General features: G+C 42.0%; 1 protein-coding gene across 1 annotated transcript; it reads right to left on the reverse strand.

The window, feature by feature from the left end:
- Window positions 1-7,242: 7,242 nt before the first annotated feature.
- Window positions 7,243-7,895, reverse strand: LOC783641 (large ribosomal subunit protein uL11-like). Its single transcript, XM_059878416.1, has one exon. The coding sequence runs from the start codon at window positions 7,803-7,805 to the stop codon at window positions 7,308-7,310; it is 498 nt and encodes a 165-aa protein (XP_059734399.1). The 5' UTR covers window positions 7,806-7,895; the 3' UTR covers window positions 7,243-7,307.
- Between the last annotated feature and the right edge of the window lie 10,365 nt (window positions 7,896-18,260).

Raw genomic sequence — 18,260 nt, forward strand, 5'->3', positions numbered from 1 at the left:
TTCCTAGAGGACAAGGTGGGTTTGTTTCCAGACTGGAAGGTGTGTTCTCTGAACATTAATTCAAGACTATTTTTCGACTGTTTTAAGAAGGGTAATTATATTGGCAAGAGTGAGGGGAGAGGACCTCTTTGGCACACTTCTACTGGGAGTGGTAATTAGTTTAAAAAAATGTATTACAAAATGTTAAATAGGCGTTTGCTTTGACCCATAAATTCTGCAAGTGTAGGCACTCGGTCATGTCTGACTCTTTGAGACTCCATGGACTGTAACCTGCCAGGCTCCTCTGTCCATGGAATTCTCTCCAGGCAAGAATACTGGAGTGGATTGTCATTTCCTTCTCCAGGAGATCTTCCCAACCCAGGGGTCAAGCCTGTGTCTCCCGAATTGCAGGCAGATTCTTTCCCAATTCTACTTAGAGGAATTAGCCCTATGGAGAGAAGATATAGGAGAAGGAAATGGCAACCCACTCCAGTATTCTTGCCTGGAGAATCCTGTGGACAGAGGAGCTGCTGTCCACAGGGTCGCACAGAGTCGGACACTCCTGGAGCAACTTAGCAGCAGCAGCAGCAGCAGAGAAGATGTAAATGAGGAAAGTTACGGTGGTAACAGTTTGGAAACAGCTGTCATGGATAGGAAAGGGTAAATAAACTGTGGCACATCAATACTTTAAAAAATACTATACTAATATTAAAGTTAAAATCAATTAAAAAATACTTCACTACTAAAATAGTACTGATTATTAAAATACATGTCTGATTCTGTGACTCCATGGACTATAGCCCGCCAGCCTCCTCTGTCCATGGAATTCTCCAGGCAAAAATACTGGATCTTCTCCTGGGGATCTTCCCCACTCAGGGATCCAGTGCGAGTCTCCTGCATTGCTGGCAGATTCTTGGCCATGTGAGCCATGGAGGAAGAAGCCCAGTTATTAAGATATGACTGATTTTCACTATACAAATTAAATTTATATGAATAATTTAGATTAAATATGAATTAAATTTTTAAAATTTTAGATTACTACTCTATATTTAATGATGTGGAAAACAAACTAAAATACCACGTATGGTATGATCCCATTTATTTTAAAATGTATTTTATTGGTATATGTATAGTTGATTTACAATGTTGTGCTGATTTTTACTGTACAGCAAAGTGATCAGTTATACATAGATAAACATTCTTTCTCTCATTCTTTTCCATTATGGTTTATCACAGGATATGGAATATAGCTCCCTATTTACCATGCTCTGTGTAATAGTTTGCATCTATTAATCCCAAACCCCTAAGCCACCCTTCCCCCACCACCCCTTTCTGACGGCAACAAGTCTGTTCTGTCTGTGAGTCTATTCCTGTTTCGTAGATAAGTTCCTTTGTGTCATATTTTATTATTTATAATTTATTTATTATTTAAAATTTAAATGTATTATTTATTATTAAAAATTTAAAATTTTTTATTGTATCTATTTTTAGCTTAGTTTTTTCTTTTTTTTTGGCTTGCTGAATCTTTGTTATTGCACACAGGCTTTTCTCTAGTTGCGGAGAGTGGGCCCACTCTCTAGTTGTGGTACACGGGCTTCTCATTTTGGTGGCTTTTCTTGTTTTGGAGCATGGGCTCTAGGGTGCTCAGGCTTCAAGAGTTGCAGCACGTGAGCTCAGTATTTCCAGCTCTCAGGCTCTAGAGCACAGGCTCAATAGTTGTGACACATGGGCTTAATGGCTCCGTGGCATGTGGGATCTTCCCAGATCAGGGACTGAACCCATGTCTCCTGCATTGGCAGGCGGATTCTTTCCTTGAGCCACCAGGGAAGCCCCTATGCCATATTTTAGATTCCACTTATAAGCAATATTATATGGCATTTGTCTTACTTTTTCTGACTTACTTCACTTAGTATGATAATTTCTAGGTCCATCCATATTGCTCCAAATGGCATTCTTTCCTTTTTATGGCTGAGTAGTATTCCATTGTATATATATGTGTGGCATATCTTCTTTAACCACTCACCTGTCAATTGACATTTGGGTTCTTCCATGTCTTGGCTTTCTGAATACTACTGCTACAAACGTAGGGCTGCATGTATCTTTTTGAATTATGGTTTTTGTCTGGATATATGCCCAGGATTTGGATTGCTGAATCATGTGGCAACTCTATTTTTCGTTTTTGAGGAACCTCCATACTGTTTTCCATTTCCACCGATTTACATTTCCACTAACAGTGTAGGAGGGTTCCCTTTTCTCCACATCCTCCCCAGCACTTTTTATTTGTAGATTAAAAAAAATAATAATAATGACCGTTCTGACCAGTGTGAGGTGGTAGCTGATTGTGATTTTGGTTTGCATTTCTATAATAATTAGTGATGTGAGTATCTTTTCATGTGCCCGTTGGCCATCTGTATGTCTTCTTTGGAGAAATGTCTATTTAGGTGGTCTGCCCATTTTTTGATTGTTTGTTGTTTTCTTATCGAGTTGTATGAGCTGTTTGTTTATTTTGGACATTAAGCCCTTGTTGGTCACAGTATTTGCAAATATTTTCTCCCAGTTCGTGGTTGTCTTTTCATTTTCTTTATGGTTTCCTTTGCTGTGCAAAAGCTTCTAAGTTTGATTAGGTTCCATTTGTTTATTTTTGCTTTTATTTCTATTGCCTTGGGAGACAGATCTAAGAAAACATTGGTACGATTTATGTCAGAGCATGTTTTGCTTATATTCTCTTCTAGAGGTTTTACAGTGTCATGTCTTGTATTTCAGTCTTTAAGCCAGTGTGAGTTTATTTTTGTGTACAGTGTGCGAGTGTGTTCTAACTTCATTGGTTTGCTTGTGGCTCTCCAGCTTTCCCAGCACCACTTGGAGAAAGACTAATTTTTTTTTTTTTCATTTGTATATTCTTACCTCCTTTGTTGAAGACTAATTGGCTGTAGGTGTGTGGCTTTATTTCTCTATTCTATTCTATTGATCCACATGTCAGTTTTTGTGCCAATGCCATGCTATTCTGATACTGTAGCTTTGTAGTATCGTCTTAAGTCTGGGAGGGTTAAGCCTCCTACTTTCTTCTTTTTCCTCATTATTGCTTTGGCAATTTGGATCTTTTATGATTCCATATAAATTTTAGGATTATTTGTTCTGGTTCTGTGAAAAATGTCATGGGTAATTTGGCAGGGTGGTATGATCCCATTTTTGTATGTATTTGTATATATAGAAAAAAGTTTTGAAGGATACACTTCAAAATATCGAGGGGAATTTTTCACTTTCTTTGCATATTGTCTGCATTTTTAAGAATGATGAATATACTTTACAATTGCAGTCAGAGAGAAAGGAAAGCTGTGTTTGTTTTTAAAAACTACTCATAAGGAATAAGGAAACTTCCTTAGTGGTTCCGTGGTAAAGAACCTGCCTGCAATGCAGGAGACGTAGGAGGTGCAGGTTCAATCCCTGGGTTGGGATGATCCCCTGGAAGAGGAAATGGCAACCTGCTCCAGTATGCTTGGCTGGAAAATCCCATGGACGGAGGAGCCAGACAGACTACAGTCCATGGAGTGGCAAAGAGTAGGACATGACTGAGTACACAGCACACAGCACAGCATGAGGAATAAGTAACATCATTAAAAATGTAATATAACGCCAAGTTTAAAAATAGAACGTGGGAACTTCACTGGTAGTCTGCTGGTTAAGACTCTGTGCTTCCAATGCAGGGGATGTAGGTTTGATTCCTGGTTGGGTAACTATGAAATCTCATGTGCTACACAGCGTGGCCAAAAAAAAAAGTACACAAAAGATTGTCACATTATAACTCAAACTTAGGTAAGTGGTTGTGAATATGGACCACGACTGGTAGAAAACACGCACACACAAAGAAACAAAGAATATCTGTACATTTATTCCTCCACCAGCCCCAAACAATATCTAAAATTCAGAAGGGGGAGGTAAGTATCAGAACCCCAAAGCTTGTTTGTCTCTGCCTGCTCCCTACCCCTCCTCTTCCCTCCCACAGCCGCCAGCAAATCCTATACTCTGGATGACTGCCCTATTTTCATAATGGTTTTATTATAAACCGTAGGAAGTAGCCTGAAGAGACAATTAAATCTAACAGCAGCCACGAATGCTCAATGCTCAGCATTAACTAAGACAAAGCAAAACTCCATTGCCTTTGGGAGACACTCTTTAAAATCCAATTGGTCAGCATAAAATGAGGAGCAGGACAACTCTTTCAATAGAGTCATTCCTCCAATATTTAATTTTAAAAAATCCTTAGTGCCACATACTTTAAGCAGGAGGGGCTGGGTGTGGAGAAGGGTAGAAGTGAGCATGTTAATTTGTCCACCTTTTACTTTCTGCAGGCTGGCATGTTCCTTGATGATATGGATCAGGGGTTAGAGAGGAATTCAGCATAGAATTGGGGCAAAGGTCGACAGAGTCCGTGTTTCCCTTGATTGACGTTGTGGAGGGTCATAATGAAAAAATAGAATGGGAAAAACTAGAGATCTCTTCAAGAAAATTAGAGATACCAAGGGAACATTTTATGCAAAGATGGGCACAATAAAGAACAGAAATGGTATGGACTTAACAGAAGCAGAAGAGATTAAGAAGGGGTGGCAAGAATACACACAACTATACAAAAAAGATCTTAATGACCCAGATAACCACGATGGTGTGACCACTCACCTAGAGCCAGACATCTTGGAGTGTGAAGTCAAGTGGGCCTTAGGAAGCATCCCTACGAACAAAGCTAGTGGAGGTGATGGAATTCCAGCTGAGCTACTTCAAATCCTAAAAGATGATGCTGTGAAAGTGCTGCACTCAATATGCCAGCAAATTTGGAAAACTCAGCAGTGGCCACAGTGTTAGGGCAAGCACACTGACTGAAACCGCCCACCCTGGCCAGGCACCATAGTAACCACTTGCATGGTTACTATGGTTTTACGACAGGAGGTCCTGGTAAGGAACACAGAACTAATAAGCTGCCACCAACTGGAAGAGTTCAGGAAAGGTCAAAAGGAAACACCGCATGTCTGACCACCTCCCAGAATCCTTCTCTCCGGCATGCATCTTGGCTGAACAAGGCGTGCACCACCAGGAAGGACCCTGAGTCAGAATGATTGGCTAAAGACAACCCGGAAACTAATCCCATCACCATAAAACCCGAGACTGCGAGCCACGTGGCAGAGCAGTTCTCCTGGGTTCCCTTCCCCTCCTGCTTTCCACCCAGCGCCCCTTCCCAATAAAGTCTCTTGCTTTGTCAGCAGATGTGTCTTCTCAGACAGTTCATTTCCAAGTGTTAGACAAGAGCCCACTTTTGGGCCCTGGAAGGGGTCCCCCTTCCTGCAACATCAGGACTGGAAAAGGGCAGTTTTCATTCCAATCCCAAAGAAGGGTAATGCCAAAAATGTTCAAAAAAGTTAGCCACACAGTCATGTCCAGCTCTTTGCGATCCCGTGGACTGTAGCTCCGGCTCCTCTGTCCATGGAATTCTCCAGGCAAGAATGCTGGAGTGGGTTGTCGTTTCCTTCTCCAGTCCCGACCCAGGTCTGCATTGCACAGATTCTTTACCAACTGAGCCACTAGGGAACCCTAAGAATGTTCGAACTACCTCACAATTGCACTCATTTCACATACTAGCAAAGTAATGCTCAAAATTCTCCAAGTTAGGCTTCAATAGTATGGGAACTGAGAACTTCCAAATGTTCAAGCTGAATTTAGAAAAGGCAGAGGAACCAGAGATCAAATTGCCAATATCCTCTGGATCATAGGAAAAGCAAGAGAGTTCCAAAAAAACATCTACTTCTGCTTCATTGACTAGGCTAAAGCCTTTGACTGTGTGGATCACAGCAAACTGTGGAAAATTCTTAAAGAGGTGGGAATACCAGACCACCTTACCTGCCTCTTGAGAAACCTGAATGCAGGTCAAGAGCTAACAGTTAGAACCAGACATGGAACGATGGACTGGTTCAACATTGGGAAAAGAGTATGTCAAGGCTGTATATTGTCACCCTGCTTATTTAACTTACATGCAGAGTACATCATGAGAAACGCTGGGCTGGATGAAACACAAGCTGGAATCAAGATTACTGGGTGAAATATCAATAACCTCAGATATGCAGATGACACCACCCTTATGGCAGAAAATGAAGAGGAACTAAAGATCCTCTTGATGAAAGTGAAAGAGGAGAGTGAAAAAGTTGGCTTAAAACTTAACATTCAAAAAACTAAGATCATGGCATCTGATCCCATCACTTCATGGCAAATAGAAGGGAAAACAATGGAAACAGTGGCAGACTTTACTTCTTGGACTCCAAAATCACTGCAGCTGGTGACTGCAGCCATGAAATTAAAAGATGCTTGCTCCTTGGAAGGAAAGCTATGACAAACCTAGGCAGTGTATTAAAAAGCAGAGACATTACTTTGCTGACAAATGTCCATCTAGTCAAAGCTATGGTTTTTCCAGTAGTCATGCATGGATGTGACAGTTGGACCATAAAGAAGGCTGAGCACCGAAGAATCAATGTTTTTGAACTGTGGTGTTGAAAAAGACTCTTGAGAAGCCCTTGGACTGCAAGGAGATCAAACCAGTCAATCCTAAAGGAAATCAGTCTTGAATACTCACTGGAAGGACTGATGCTGAAACTGAAGCTCCAATACTTTCGCCACCTGATGGGAAGAGCCAACTCATTGGAAAAGACCCTGATGCTAGGAAAGATTGAAGACAGGAGGAGAAGGGGACAACAGAGGATGAGATGATTGGATGGCATCTCTGACTTGATGGACATGAGTTTGAGCAAGCCCTGGGAGATGGTGATGGATAGGGAAGCCTGGTGTGCTGCAGTCCATAGGGTCTCAAAGAGTTGGACACGACTGAGCAACTAAACAACAGCAACATGAGCATCATTAAGGTCAACATCATCATTCTAACTTCTACTTGGGTAGGGGCCTTAGATTCTGTGGAACTCAGAGGTAATTATCAGCTTGTTCTGTGGTTCCCTTGAGGGGGAACCAGGACTCTGCTTTATCGCTGCCCTGGGTCTTCGTTGCTGCACACAGGCTTTCTCCAGTTGCAGAGAGAGGGGGCTGCTTTTCTTTGCAATGTGTGGTCTTCTCTTGCAGAGCACAGGCTCTGGGCATGTGGCCTCAGTCGTGGTGCACGGGCTTAGTTGCCCCGAGGCATGTGGAATCTTCCTGGACCAGGAATTGAACTCGTATCCTGTGCATTGGCAGGCAGATTCTTAGCCCCCTGGACCACCAGGGAAGGCCAAGCTATTGTTTCTTTTTTTTTTTTTTTGGTTGTCAAATGATCCTTTATTTTCCTTTTTCCTTTGCAGTTCTTAACTAGCAGGGCACTCCACTGCGCCACTGTTGATATCATCTATGATGTCATGAGGGTGGCGGCCATCAACATTGCAGCCCACAGACTGGGCGGTCCCCAGGATCTCTTTAATGGTTCCAGAAAGTTCTCTAGCTAGAGACCGGTGCCACATCTGCCGGGCAATGTTGACGATCTCATCAAAAGTAATGTTTCCACTGTGCTTAATGTTTCTCTGCTTCTTTCTGTCCCTTGGTGGTTCCTTGAGGGCTTTGATGATCAGGGCAGAAGCAGAAGGTACCACCTCAATCTGGGCTTGTCTGTTCTGAATGGTCAGTTTCACTGTAATCCTCAGACCCTTCCAATCACCAGTTGCCTTGGCGATGTCATCACCAACCTTTTTTGGAGACAGACCCAGAGCGCCGATCTTGGGGGCCAGGGCAGACGTGGCACCAACTTCCCCACCGGTGCACCTCAGGTACACGACTTTTATCTCGTTGGGGTCGAACTTAGGCGGCATGGTGGAGGCGGCTGGTGTCGGATGAACCCGGATTCGGGACGACCGAAGAAAGTTGCACCTCTGCCTCCCCCGAGCCAAAAGCCGAAAGCCAAGCTATTGTTTCTTTTTTTTTTTTTTTTTTTTTATTTTTTTTTTAATTTTATTTTATTTTTAAACTTTACATAATTGTATTAGTTTTGCCAAACATCAAAATGAATCCACCACAGGTATACATGTGTTCCCCATCCTGAACCCTCCTCCCTCCTCCCTCCCCATACCATCCCTCTGGGTCATCCCAGTGCACTAGCCCCAAGCATCCAGTATCGTGCATCGAACCTGGACTGGCAACTCGTTTCTTACATGATATTTTACATGTTACAATGTCATTCTCCCAAATCTTCCCACCCTCTCCCTCTCCCACAGAGTCCATAAGACTGTTCTATACATCAGTGTCTCTTTTGCTGTCTCGTACACAGGGTTATTGTTACCATCTTTCTAACTGCTTTTCCTTTATCCTTGCTTTCCCTCTCCTGTTTTAAGATCATTAATTGCTGAGACCTGATCAAGGGCAAGCGCAGCCAGGCTTAGATGACAAAATACCTTAAGCCTAACTGGTTTCTTTTATGTCAAGAAAATCATGACTGGTTCTTTTTCTCCAGGGACCCCCCTACCCTATCTGCTTTTTCCACCCCCACCCCTTCACCCCAGGAGCACATGCTAGAGGTCACAAAACTCTACGCTGTGAATTCAGTAGACATGGAAAATGACTTGAGCGTCTACTGCCTACACTTCCTCTCAAAGACTTGAAGATTTTCCCATCTCTGTGCATTAAACAGTGACTCAGAGCCTTCTTTTCCCCCCAAAGAACTCTGCTCTATTCCTCTCTTTGATAAGAGCCCAAGAGCATCTGAGCATTGCCAGAAGAAGCCTCTTGATCTTGCTCTGAATAACCAATTATCCGATTAGAATTCTATCAAGACTTCAAGAAAAAGAGGGCCACTCAAATTCCTGTCATAGCTGGGTGCTGAGTCTGCAAGGCTTGAGACAGTTCCCAGCTGAGGACCACAGCATCCGAACTCCAAGGCTACCAGGGTCTGAGTCACCACCAAAGACACAGTCTTTTTTAGATTTTATTGGAATATAGTTGGTTTACAATATTGTGTGTTTCATGTGTACAGCAGAGTGATTCAGTTAATCATATATATGTATATACATATATCCATTCTTTTTTTACATTCTCCTCCATTATAGGATATTACAAGATACTGAGTATAGTTCCCTGTGCTATACAGTCGGTCCTTGTTGGTTATCTATTTTATAGATAGTAGTGTGCATATTTTAATGCCCAAAAGAGTATCTTAAAAAATTTATTTATTTATTTGTTTGGCTGTGCCAGATCTTAGTTGTGGCATGCGAACTCTTTGCTTGCTGCATGTAGGATATCCCTGATGGGAGCCCATGGTTTTAGCCTCTAGATTACCAGGGAAGTCCCCCGAAAGAATATCTTGACATGGATTCACTGAGTTAACAAAGAAAGAGTTAACAAATCCTTAGAAACTCTCATGAAGGACTTCCCTGGTGGTCCAGTGGCTAAGACTCCATGCTCCCAATGCAGGAGGCCTGGGGTTAATCCCTGGTCAGGGAACTAGAGCCCACATTCTACAACTAAGAGTTCACATGCTGCAACTAAAATCCTGCAAGCCACACCTAAGACCCAGCACAGTCAAATAAATAAATATAAAAAGAAAGAAAGAAATTCTAGCTAGTAAAATATATGTGAGGCTCCACAGCCTTCATCAAGCAGAGAAGTCTATAGCCCCCAGAAAGTTAGGAACCAGTGATCTAAGAGGTCTATCCTAAGCGTATGGACCTATTTCTCAGCAGTAGTTTTTCAGATGGGTCTTTAAATCTGAGCTCATGGAAGCACTCAAATAGATACTGAGAAATCCTAGAAACACGGTCTGGAGAGAAACAGCATGGAGGAAGAAGTCAAGGGATTTTTAGGACTAAAAAAAAAAGGAAAGTATTAGTTGCTCAGTTGTGTCTGACTCTGCGATCCCATGGACTGTAGCCCTCCAGGCTCCTCTGTCCATGGGATTCTCCAGGCAAGAATACTGGAATGGGTAGCCATTCCCTTCTCCAGGGGATCTTCCTGACCCACGGATCGAACATGCATCTCCTGAACTTCAGGCAGATTCTTTACCACTGAGCCACCAGGGAAGTCCATTTTAGGCCTAACTAATCAATTCCAGACCCAACCCAAGAAGCCAGGGATGAAACAGAAGGCTTGACCAAGTCCAGTAAAGCTGAAACTCTGTGTCCCCTGCCAGGGGCCTACATCCAGACTTTAGCAGTGGGGAGGAAGCGCCTGTCACAGTAATATAAGGATGACAGCCAGTCAGTACAAGACTGCCTGTGTAAAGCCTTCCATCCCTGGGAAGACCCAGACACATCACTGCATCTCGCCATCTCCTCTCTTTTCAGAAAAACAGATCTCAAAAATGTTTGGTACATTTTTTTTCTTCGCTCCCTGATCTAATATTTACTATAGATTTCCATTTAATGGAGCCCTAGATTAATTTCACTTTTTTTTTTTTTTGGTAGCAATGTTTTAATTTGGGTTTTATGTACTCTAAGAATATCTTATCAGGGCATCAAAATAACACTGCAGAGCGGCACCCTGAGAACTTCAGAGCATTTTCTAAACAGTTGAATGATATGTAGGCTTCTGTGGTCATGTCAAATTCCTGGGCCTGGACTTCCCTGGGGGCCCAGTGGATAAGAATCCGCCTGCCAGCACATGGTTTGATCTCTGTTCCAGGAAGATTCCACATGCCGTGAAGCAACCAAACCCCTGAGGCACAACTATTGAGCCCAAGAGCTGAAACTACCGAAGCCCATGTTCTGGAGCCCGTGCTCAACAACAGGAGAAGCCACCGCAAGGAGAAGGCCGAGCACCGCACCTGGAGTAGCCCCTGCTCACTGTAGCTAGAGAAGAGCCTGCGTAGCAAAAAGACCCAGCACAGCCAAAAATTTAAATATTAATTTTTAAAAATTTATAGAAAGGAAAATAAATTGCTGGGCCTGATGACTTCCACGTGGCTGTCTCTGGAAGCTGTTCTTTCCTAAGTTGGGATTCAGGGAGATGACCAGGAGAGAATTGTGTGGTCAGTGAATATTAGAGTTGGGAAGGATTTTTGGAAAGAAAAAAATGACACCCCCAAATTTCCAGCAAGTTCCCCCCAAACGACTTACTCTTACCTCCTCTTTTTTAGAGTACTGTATTTGTACCGCTTGGTTTCAGGACTAGATTTGATCGTACTAGAGGTTCATATCAGGTTTTCCAGACTGAGACAAATTCTGATGAGTACGACACTTTACCTCGGAGCTTAAGAATCAGAATCTCCCGTGAGGGAATGGGAATCAATATTTTAATAGATGTCCCAGGTTATTCTGATCATCAGGCACATTCAAAAGATGCTGGAGTTGAATCCCAGATTGACCCTTGCTGGGTCCAATTTGTTAAATAATGGACTCTCCAGCATTATTCTAGAACCAGCTCTGACAGACTCTTAACAGGTTCACCAGAGCCGATCGGTAAATTTCCAGGAATTTTGCCAGCCGTTTGTTCAACACAGACATTAAATGAAATTGATAGCAGGGACTCAAATACATACTTGTACTCAAAGCAGCATTATTATCAATAGCCACAAGGTGGAAACACTCAAGTGTCCATCAACAGATGAATGGACAAAGAAAATGTGGTAGACAGATACAATAGAATTTTATTCAGCCATAAATAGGAATGGATGTTTTAAAATGTATTGACATATAGTTGATTTACAATGTTGCATTAATTTCTGCTTACAGCAAAGTGATTTAGTTATACATATATATATTATTTCTTACATTTATTTTTTAAATTGAAGTATAGTTGATTTACAGTATTGTCCCAATCTCTGCTGTACTTAATTATACATATCTATACATCCTTTTTTTTATTTTTCATTTTTCTTTTTCGCTACTCTGGGTGCTCATTGCTGAACAAGCTTTTCTCTAGTTGTGGCAAAGAAGGGAACTCTGTAGTTTGAGTGTGTGGGCTTCTCACTGCAGTGGCTTCTCCTGTGGAGCATGGGCTCTAGGGCTCATGGGCTTAGTAGCTGTGGTTCCCGGACCCTAGCTTCCTTGCTCCGTTGTGTATGACTCTTTAAAACACTTTGGACTATAGTCCACCAGCCTTCTCTATGGAACTTTTCAGGAGGAGTCTTTCCTGCTGAGCCATCGGGGAAGACTTCTGGGGCTCTAGAACACAAGCTCAGCAGTTGTGGTGCAAGGGCTCAGTTGCTCTGAGGCCTACACATTCTTTTTTCATATTCTTTTCCATTATGGTTTATCCCAGGAGAGTGAATATAGTTCCCTGTGCTATACAGTGGGAATTTGTGTTTTATCCATCCTATGTATAATGGTCTATGTATATGTATATTAAGAAGAGGTGGCAAGAATACACAAAGAACTACAAAAAAGATCTTCATGACCCAGATAATCACAATGGTGTGATCACTCACCTAGAGCCAGACATCCTGGAATGTGAAGTCAAGTGGGCCTTAGAAAGCATCACTACGAACAAAGCTAGTGGAGGTGATGGAATTCCAGTTGAGCTATTTCAAATCTTAAAAGATGATGCTGTGAAAGTGCTGCACTCAATATGCCAGCAAATCTGGAAAACTCAGCAGTGGCCACAGGACTAGAAAAGGTCAGTTTTCATTCCAGTTCCAAAGAAAGGCAATGCCAAAGAGTGCTCAAACTTCCGCACAATTGCACTCATCTCTCATGGTAGTAAAGTAATGCTTAAAATTCTCCAAGCCAGGCTTCAGCTATACGTGAACCGTGAACTTCCAGATGTTCAAGCTGGTTTTAGAAAAGACAGAGGAACCAAAGATCAAATTGCCAACATCTGCTGGATCATGGAAAAAGCAAGAGAGTTCCAGAAAAACATCTATTTCTGCTTTATTGACTATGCCAAAGCCTTTGACTATGTGGATCACAATAAACTGTGGAAAATTCTGAAAGAGATGGGAATACCAGACCACCTGACCTGCCTCTTGAGAAACCTATATGCAGGTCAGGTAGCAACAGTCAGAACTGGACATGGAACAACAGACTGGTTCCAAATAGGAAAAGGAGTACGTCAAGGCTGTATATTGTCACCCTGCTTATTTAACTTACATGCAGAGTATATCATGAGAAACACTGAGCTGGAGGAAGCACAAGCTAGAATCAAGATTGCCAGGAGAAATATCAATAACCTCAGATATGCAGATGACACCGCCCTTATGGCAGAAAGCCAAGAAGAACTAAAGAGCCTCTTGATGAAAGTGAAAGAGGAGAGTGAAAAAGTTGGCTTAAAGCTCAACATTCAGAAAACTAAGATCAATGCATCTGGTCCCATCACTTCATGGCAAATAGATGGGGAAACAGTGGAAACAGTGGCTGACTTTATTTTGGGGGGTCCAAAATCACTGCAGATTGTGATTGCAACCATGAAATTAAAAGATGCTTACTCCTTGGAAGGAAAGTTATGACCAACCTAGATAGCATATTGAAAAGCAGAGACATTACTTTGCCAACAAAGGTCCGTCTAGTCAAGGCTATGGTTTTTCCAGTGGTTATGTATGGATGTGAAAGTTGGATTGTGAAGAAAGCTGAGCGCCAAAGAATTGATGCTTTTGAACTGTGATGTTGGAGAAGAACCAGTCCATCCTAAAGGAGATCAGTCCTGGGTGTTCATTGGAGGGACTGATGTTGAAGTTGAAACTCCAATACTTTGGCCACCTGATGCGAAGAGCTGACTCATTGGTAAAGACTCTGATGCTGGGAAAGATTGAGGGCAGAAGGAGAAGGGGACAACAGAGGATGAGATGGCTGGATGGCATCACCGACTCGATGGACATGGGTTTGAATAAACTCCGGGAGTTGGTGATGGACAAGGAGGCCTGGCATGCTACGGTTCATGGGGTCACAAAGAATTGGACACGACAGAATTGAACTGAACTGAACTGAACTGATGTATAATGGTTTGCATCTGCTAATTCCAAACTCCCAATCCTTCCTTCCCTGGCAAGCACAGATTTGTTCTTTATCTGTGCTCGTTTGTCTCATAGCTCAGTTCATCTGTGTCATAGTTTAGATTCCACATTCAAATAATATCGTATGGTATTTGTCTTTCTGCCTTACTTTGCTTAGTATGATAATCTCTAAGTCCATCCATGTTCCTGCAAATGCCATTATTTTATAAGGAATAAAATTCTTATACTTGCTACAGTGTGAATCTTGAAAGCATTATGCTAAATGAAATGTCAGACACAAAACAACAAATATTGTATGATTCTACTTATATTAAAAAAAAAAACAGAAAGTAAAATAAAAGTTACCAGCATCTGAGAGAAAGAAGGAATATTTAGAATTTCTGTTTGGGCTGATGGGAAAGTTTATTGCAGGCAATAGATGGTGATAGCTATACAACATTGTGAATATACTTAATGCCACTGAATTGTATACTTGAAATGGTTAAAGTGGTAAGTTTTGTGTAATATATGTCTTACCACAATAAAAAAGTTAATTCTGTAAACATAGAAGTATTAACTTACAATTAAATAAATTATATTGGAAACAATAATACTCAAAACTCCACACTTCTTTTGTGTGTGTGTGTGTGTGTGTGTGTGTGTGGTTGTTTTTTTTTTTAATTAATTTTATTTTATTTTTAAACCTTACATAATTGTATTAGTTTTGCCAAATATCAAAATGAATCCACCACAGGTATACATGTGTTCCCCATCCTGAACCCTCCTCCCTCCTCCCTCCCCATACCATCCCTCTGGGTCGTCCCAGTGCACCAGCCCCAAGCATCCAGCATCGTGCATTGAACCTGGACTGGCATCTCGTTTCATACATGACATTTCACATGTTTCAATGCCATTCTCCCAAATCTTCCCACCCTCTCCCTCTCCCACAGAGTCCATAAGACTGTTCTATACATCAGTGTCTCTTTTGCTGTCTCGTATACAGGGTTATCGTTACCATCTTTCTAAATTCCATATATATGCGTTAGTATACTGTATTGGTGTTTTTCCTTCTGGCTTACTTCACTCTGTATAATAGGCTCCAGTTTCATCCACCTCATTAGAACTGATTCAAATGTATTCTTTTTAATGGCTGAGTAATACTCCATTGTGTATATGTACCACAGCTTTCTTATCCATTCATCTGCTGATGGACATCTAGGTTGCTTCCATGTCCTGGCTATTATAAACAGTGCTGTGATGAACATTGGGGTACACGTGTCTCTTTCCCTTCTGGTTTCCTCAGTCCACACTTCTTGATTATCTTTCCTACATTTTACAATGATCTTTACCCCGGAGGTTTTTATGTCTGGTTGTTTCTATTTGGTTCTTGTTGTGGTTCAGTTGCTAAGTTGTATCTGACTCTTTGCAACCCCATGAACTGCAGCATGCCAGGCTCCCCTGTCCTTCACTGTCTCCTGGAGTTTGCTCAGATTCATGTCCATTGAGTCGATGACGCCATCCAACCAACTCATGCTCTGCTGCCCTCTTCTTTTGCCTTCAATCTCTTCAAGCATCAGGGTCTTTTCAAATGAGTCAGCTCTTCCCATCAGGTGGCCAGAGTGTTGGAGCTTCAACTCCAGCATCAGTCTTTCCAATGAATATTCAGGATTGATTTCCATTACGATGGACTGGTTGGATTTTAAATAGCTCAACTGGAATTCCATCACCTCCATTAGCTTTGTTCGTAGTGATGCTTCCTTGACTTCACAATCTAGGATCTCTGGCTCTAGGTGAGTGGTCATACCGTCGTGGTTATCTGGGTCGTAATGTAACTTTTTTGTATAGTTCTTCCATGTATTCTTGCCACCTCTTCTTAATATCTTCTGCTTCTGTTAGGTCCATACCATTTCTGTCCTTTATTGTGCCATCTTTGCATGAAATGTTCCCTTGGTATCTCTAATTTTCTTGAAGAAATCTCTAGTCTTTCCCATTCTATTGTTTTCCTCTATTTCATTGCATTGATCACTGAGGAAGGCTTTCTTAATCTTTCCTTGCTATTCTTTGAAACTCTTCATTTAGATGGGTATTTCTTTCCTTTTCTCCTTTGCCTTTAGCTTCTCTTCTTTTCTCAGCTATTTTTAAGGCCTCCTCAGACAACCGTTTTGTCTTTTTGCATTTCTGTTTCTTGGGGATGGTTTTGATCACCTCCTCCTGTACAACGTTATGAACCTCCGTCCATAGTTCTTCAGGCACTCTATCAGATCTAATCCCTTGAATCTATCTGTCACGTCTACTGTATAATCACAAGGGACTTGATATAGGTCATACCTGAATGGTTTTCCCTACTTTCTTCAACTTAGGTCTGAATTTTGCAATGAGTTCATGATCTGAGCCACAGTCAGCTCCTGGTCTTATTTTTGCTGACTGTATAGAGTTTCTCCATCTTCAGCTGCAAAGAATATAATCAATCTAATTTCTAGAAAAGAATACCTGGGGAATTTCCTGGCAGTCCAGTGGTTAAGACTCTACACTTCCACTGCTGGTGTTCAATCCCTGGTCAGGAAACTAAGATCCCAAAAGCCTCATGGTGTGGCCAAAAATAAATTGATGAATAAATAGAATAAAATAAAAGAATGCCAGAAGGGAGAGGAAGAAAACAAGGGACACTGCAGAGAGAGAAGCCAGCAAAACAGATGATGAGAAGCTGGGTCCATGTGGGGTGATTTGGAAGCTGGGGATGAATGGAGATTACACTTCCAGTGGGAAAGGGTGGCCAAAAGGATTGATATGGATTGTATTCATCAGCTGTAAGTTATGAGCTGCAACCCTTCACTAAAACCCTTCATATCTACACTACTCAACAGCCTCAGATGTTTCTTTGAATGAAGGAATCAAAAAGAAGCTAGGCTGTCTTATTTGTATTTATTTGTTTCTTTTGGCCTTGCTGCATAGCATGTGAGATCTTAGTTCCCTGACCAGGGACAATCCTATGACTCCTGCATTGGCATGGTGCAGTGTTAACCACTGGAGCTCCAGGGAAGTCCCTAAGCTCCTTATTTTGGGCCCTGCTGACAGTGAGAGATAAAGGGATAGCTCCAAGATAAGGCAAGAAGAGGCGGAGGAACCAGAGATCAAATTGCCAACATTCGTTGGATCATAGAGAAAGCAAAGGAGTTGCAAAAAAAAAATGTACTTGTGCTTCATTGACTATGCAAAAGTCTCTAACTGTGTGGATTGTGATAAACTGGAAAATTCTTAAAGAGATGGGAGTACCAGACTACCTTACCTGTCTCCTGAGAAACTTGTATGTGGGTCAAGAAGCCACAGTTAGAACCCTATGTGTATCCATTGACTTGTTCAAAATTGGGAAAGGAGTATGACTAGGCTGTATATTGTCATCCTGTTTATTTTACTTCTATGTAGAGTACAACATGCCAAATGCCTGGCTGGATGAATAACAAGCTGAAATCAACAACTTCAAATATGCAGATGATACCACTGTAATGGTAGAAAGTGAAGAGGAACTACAGAGCCTCTTGAGAGTGAAAAAGCTGACTTGAAACTCAACATTCAAAACACTAAGATCATGGCATCCGGTCCCATCACTTCATGGCAAATAGAAGGAGGAAAAGTGGAAGCAGTGACAGATTTTCTTTTCTTTGGCTCCCAAATCACTGCAGATGGTGACTGCAGCCATGAAATTAAAAGACGCTTGCTACTTGGAAGGAAAAATATCACAAACCTAGACAGCATTTTGAAAAACAGAGACATCACTTTGCCCACAAAGCTCTGTATAGTCAAAGCTATGGTTTTTCCAGTAGTCATGTACAGATGTGAGGCTGCTGCTGCTGCTAAGTCGCTTCAGTCATGTCTGACTCTGTGTGACCCCATAGACGGCAGCCCACCAGTCTCCCCCGTCCCTGGGGTTCTCCAGGCAAGAATACTGGAGTGGGTTGCCATTTCCTTCTCCAATGCATGAAAGTGAAAAGTGAAAGGGAAGTCGCTCAGTCGTATCCGACTCTTATCGACCCCATGGACTGCAGCCTACCAGGCTCCTCCACCCATAAGATTTTCCAGGCAAGAGTACTGGAGTGGGGTGCCATTGCCTTCTTCGACAGATGTGAGGGCTGGACCATAAAGAAGGCTGAGTGCTGAAGAATTGATGCTTTCAAACTGTGGTGCTGGATGAAACTGTTGAGAGTTCTTGGACAGCAAGGAGATCAAACCAGTCAATCCTAAAGGAAATCAACCCTGAATATTCTTTGGAAGGACTGATGTTGAAGCTGAAGCTCCAATACTCTAGCCATCTGATGGGAAGAGCCGACTCACTGGAAAAGACTCTGATGCTGGTAGAGATTACAGGCAAAAGGAGAAGGGAGAAGATGAGGTGGTTAGATAACATCAGTGACTC

The sequence above is a fragment of the Bos taurus genome, chromosome 19 (assembly GCF_002263795.3).
Source record: "Bos taurus isolate L1 Dominette 01449 registration number 42190680 breed Hereford chromosome 19, ARS-UCD2.0, whole genome shotgun sequence".
Lineage (NCBI taxonomy): Eukaryota > Metazoa > Chordata > Mammalia > Artiodactyla > Bovidae > Bos > Bos taurus.

Excerpts from the sequence above, each read along its gene's own strand:
- LOC783641 (XM_059878416.1), bottom strand. The coding sequence starts at position 7,805 with ATGCCGCCTAAGTTCGACCCCAACGAGATAAAAGTCGTGTACCTGAGG.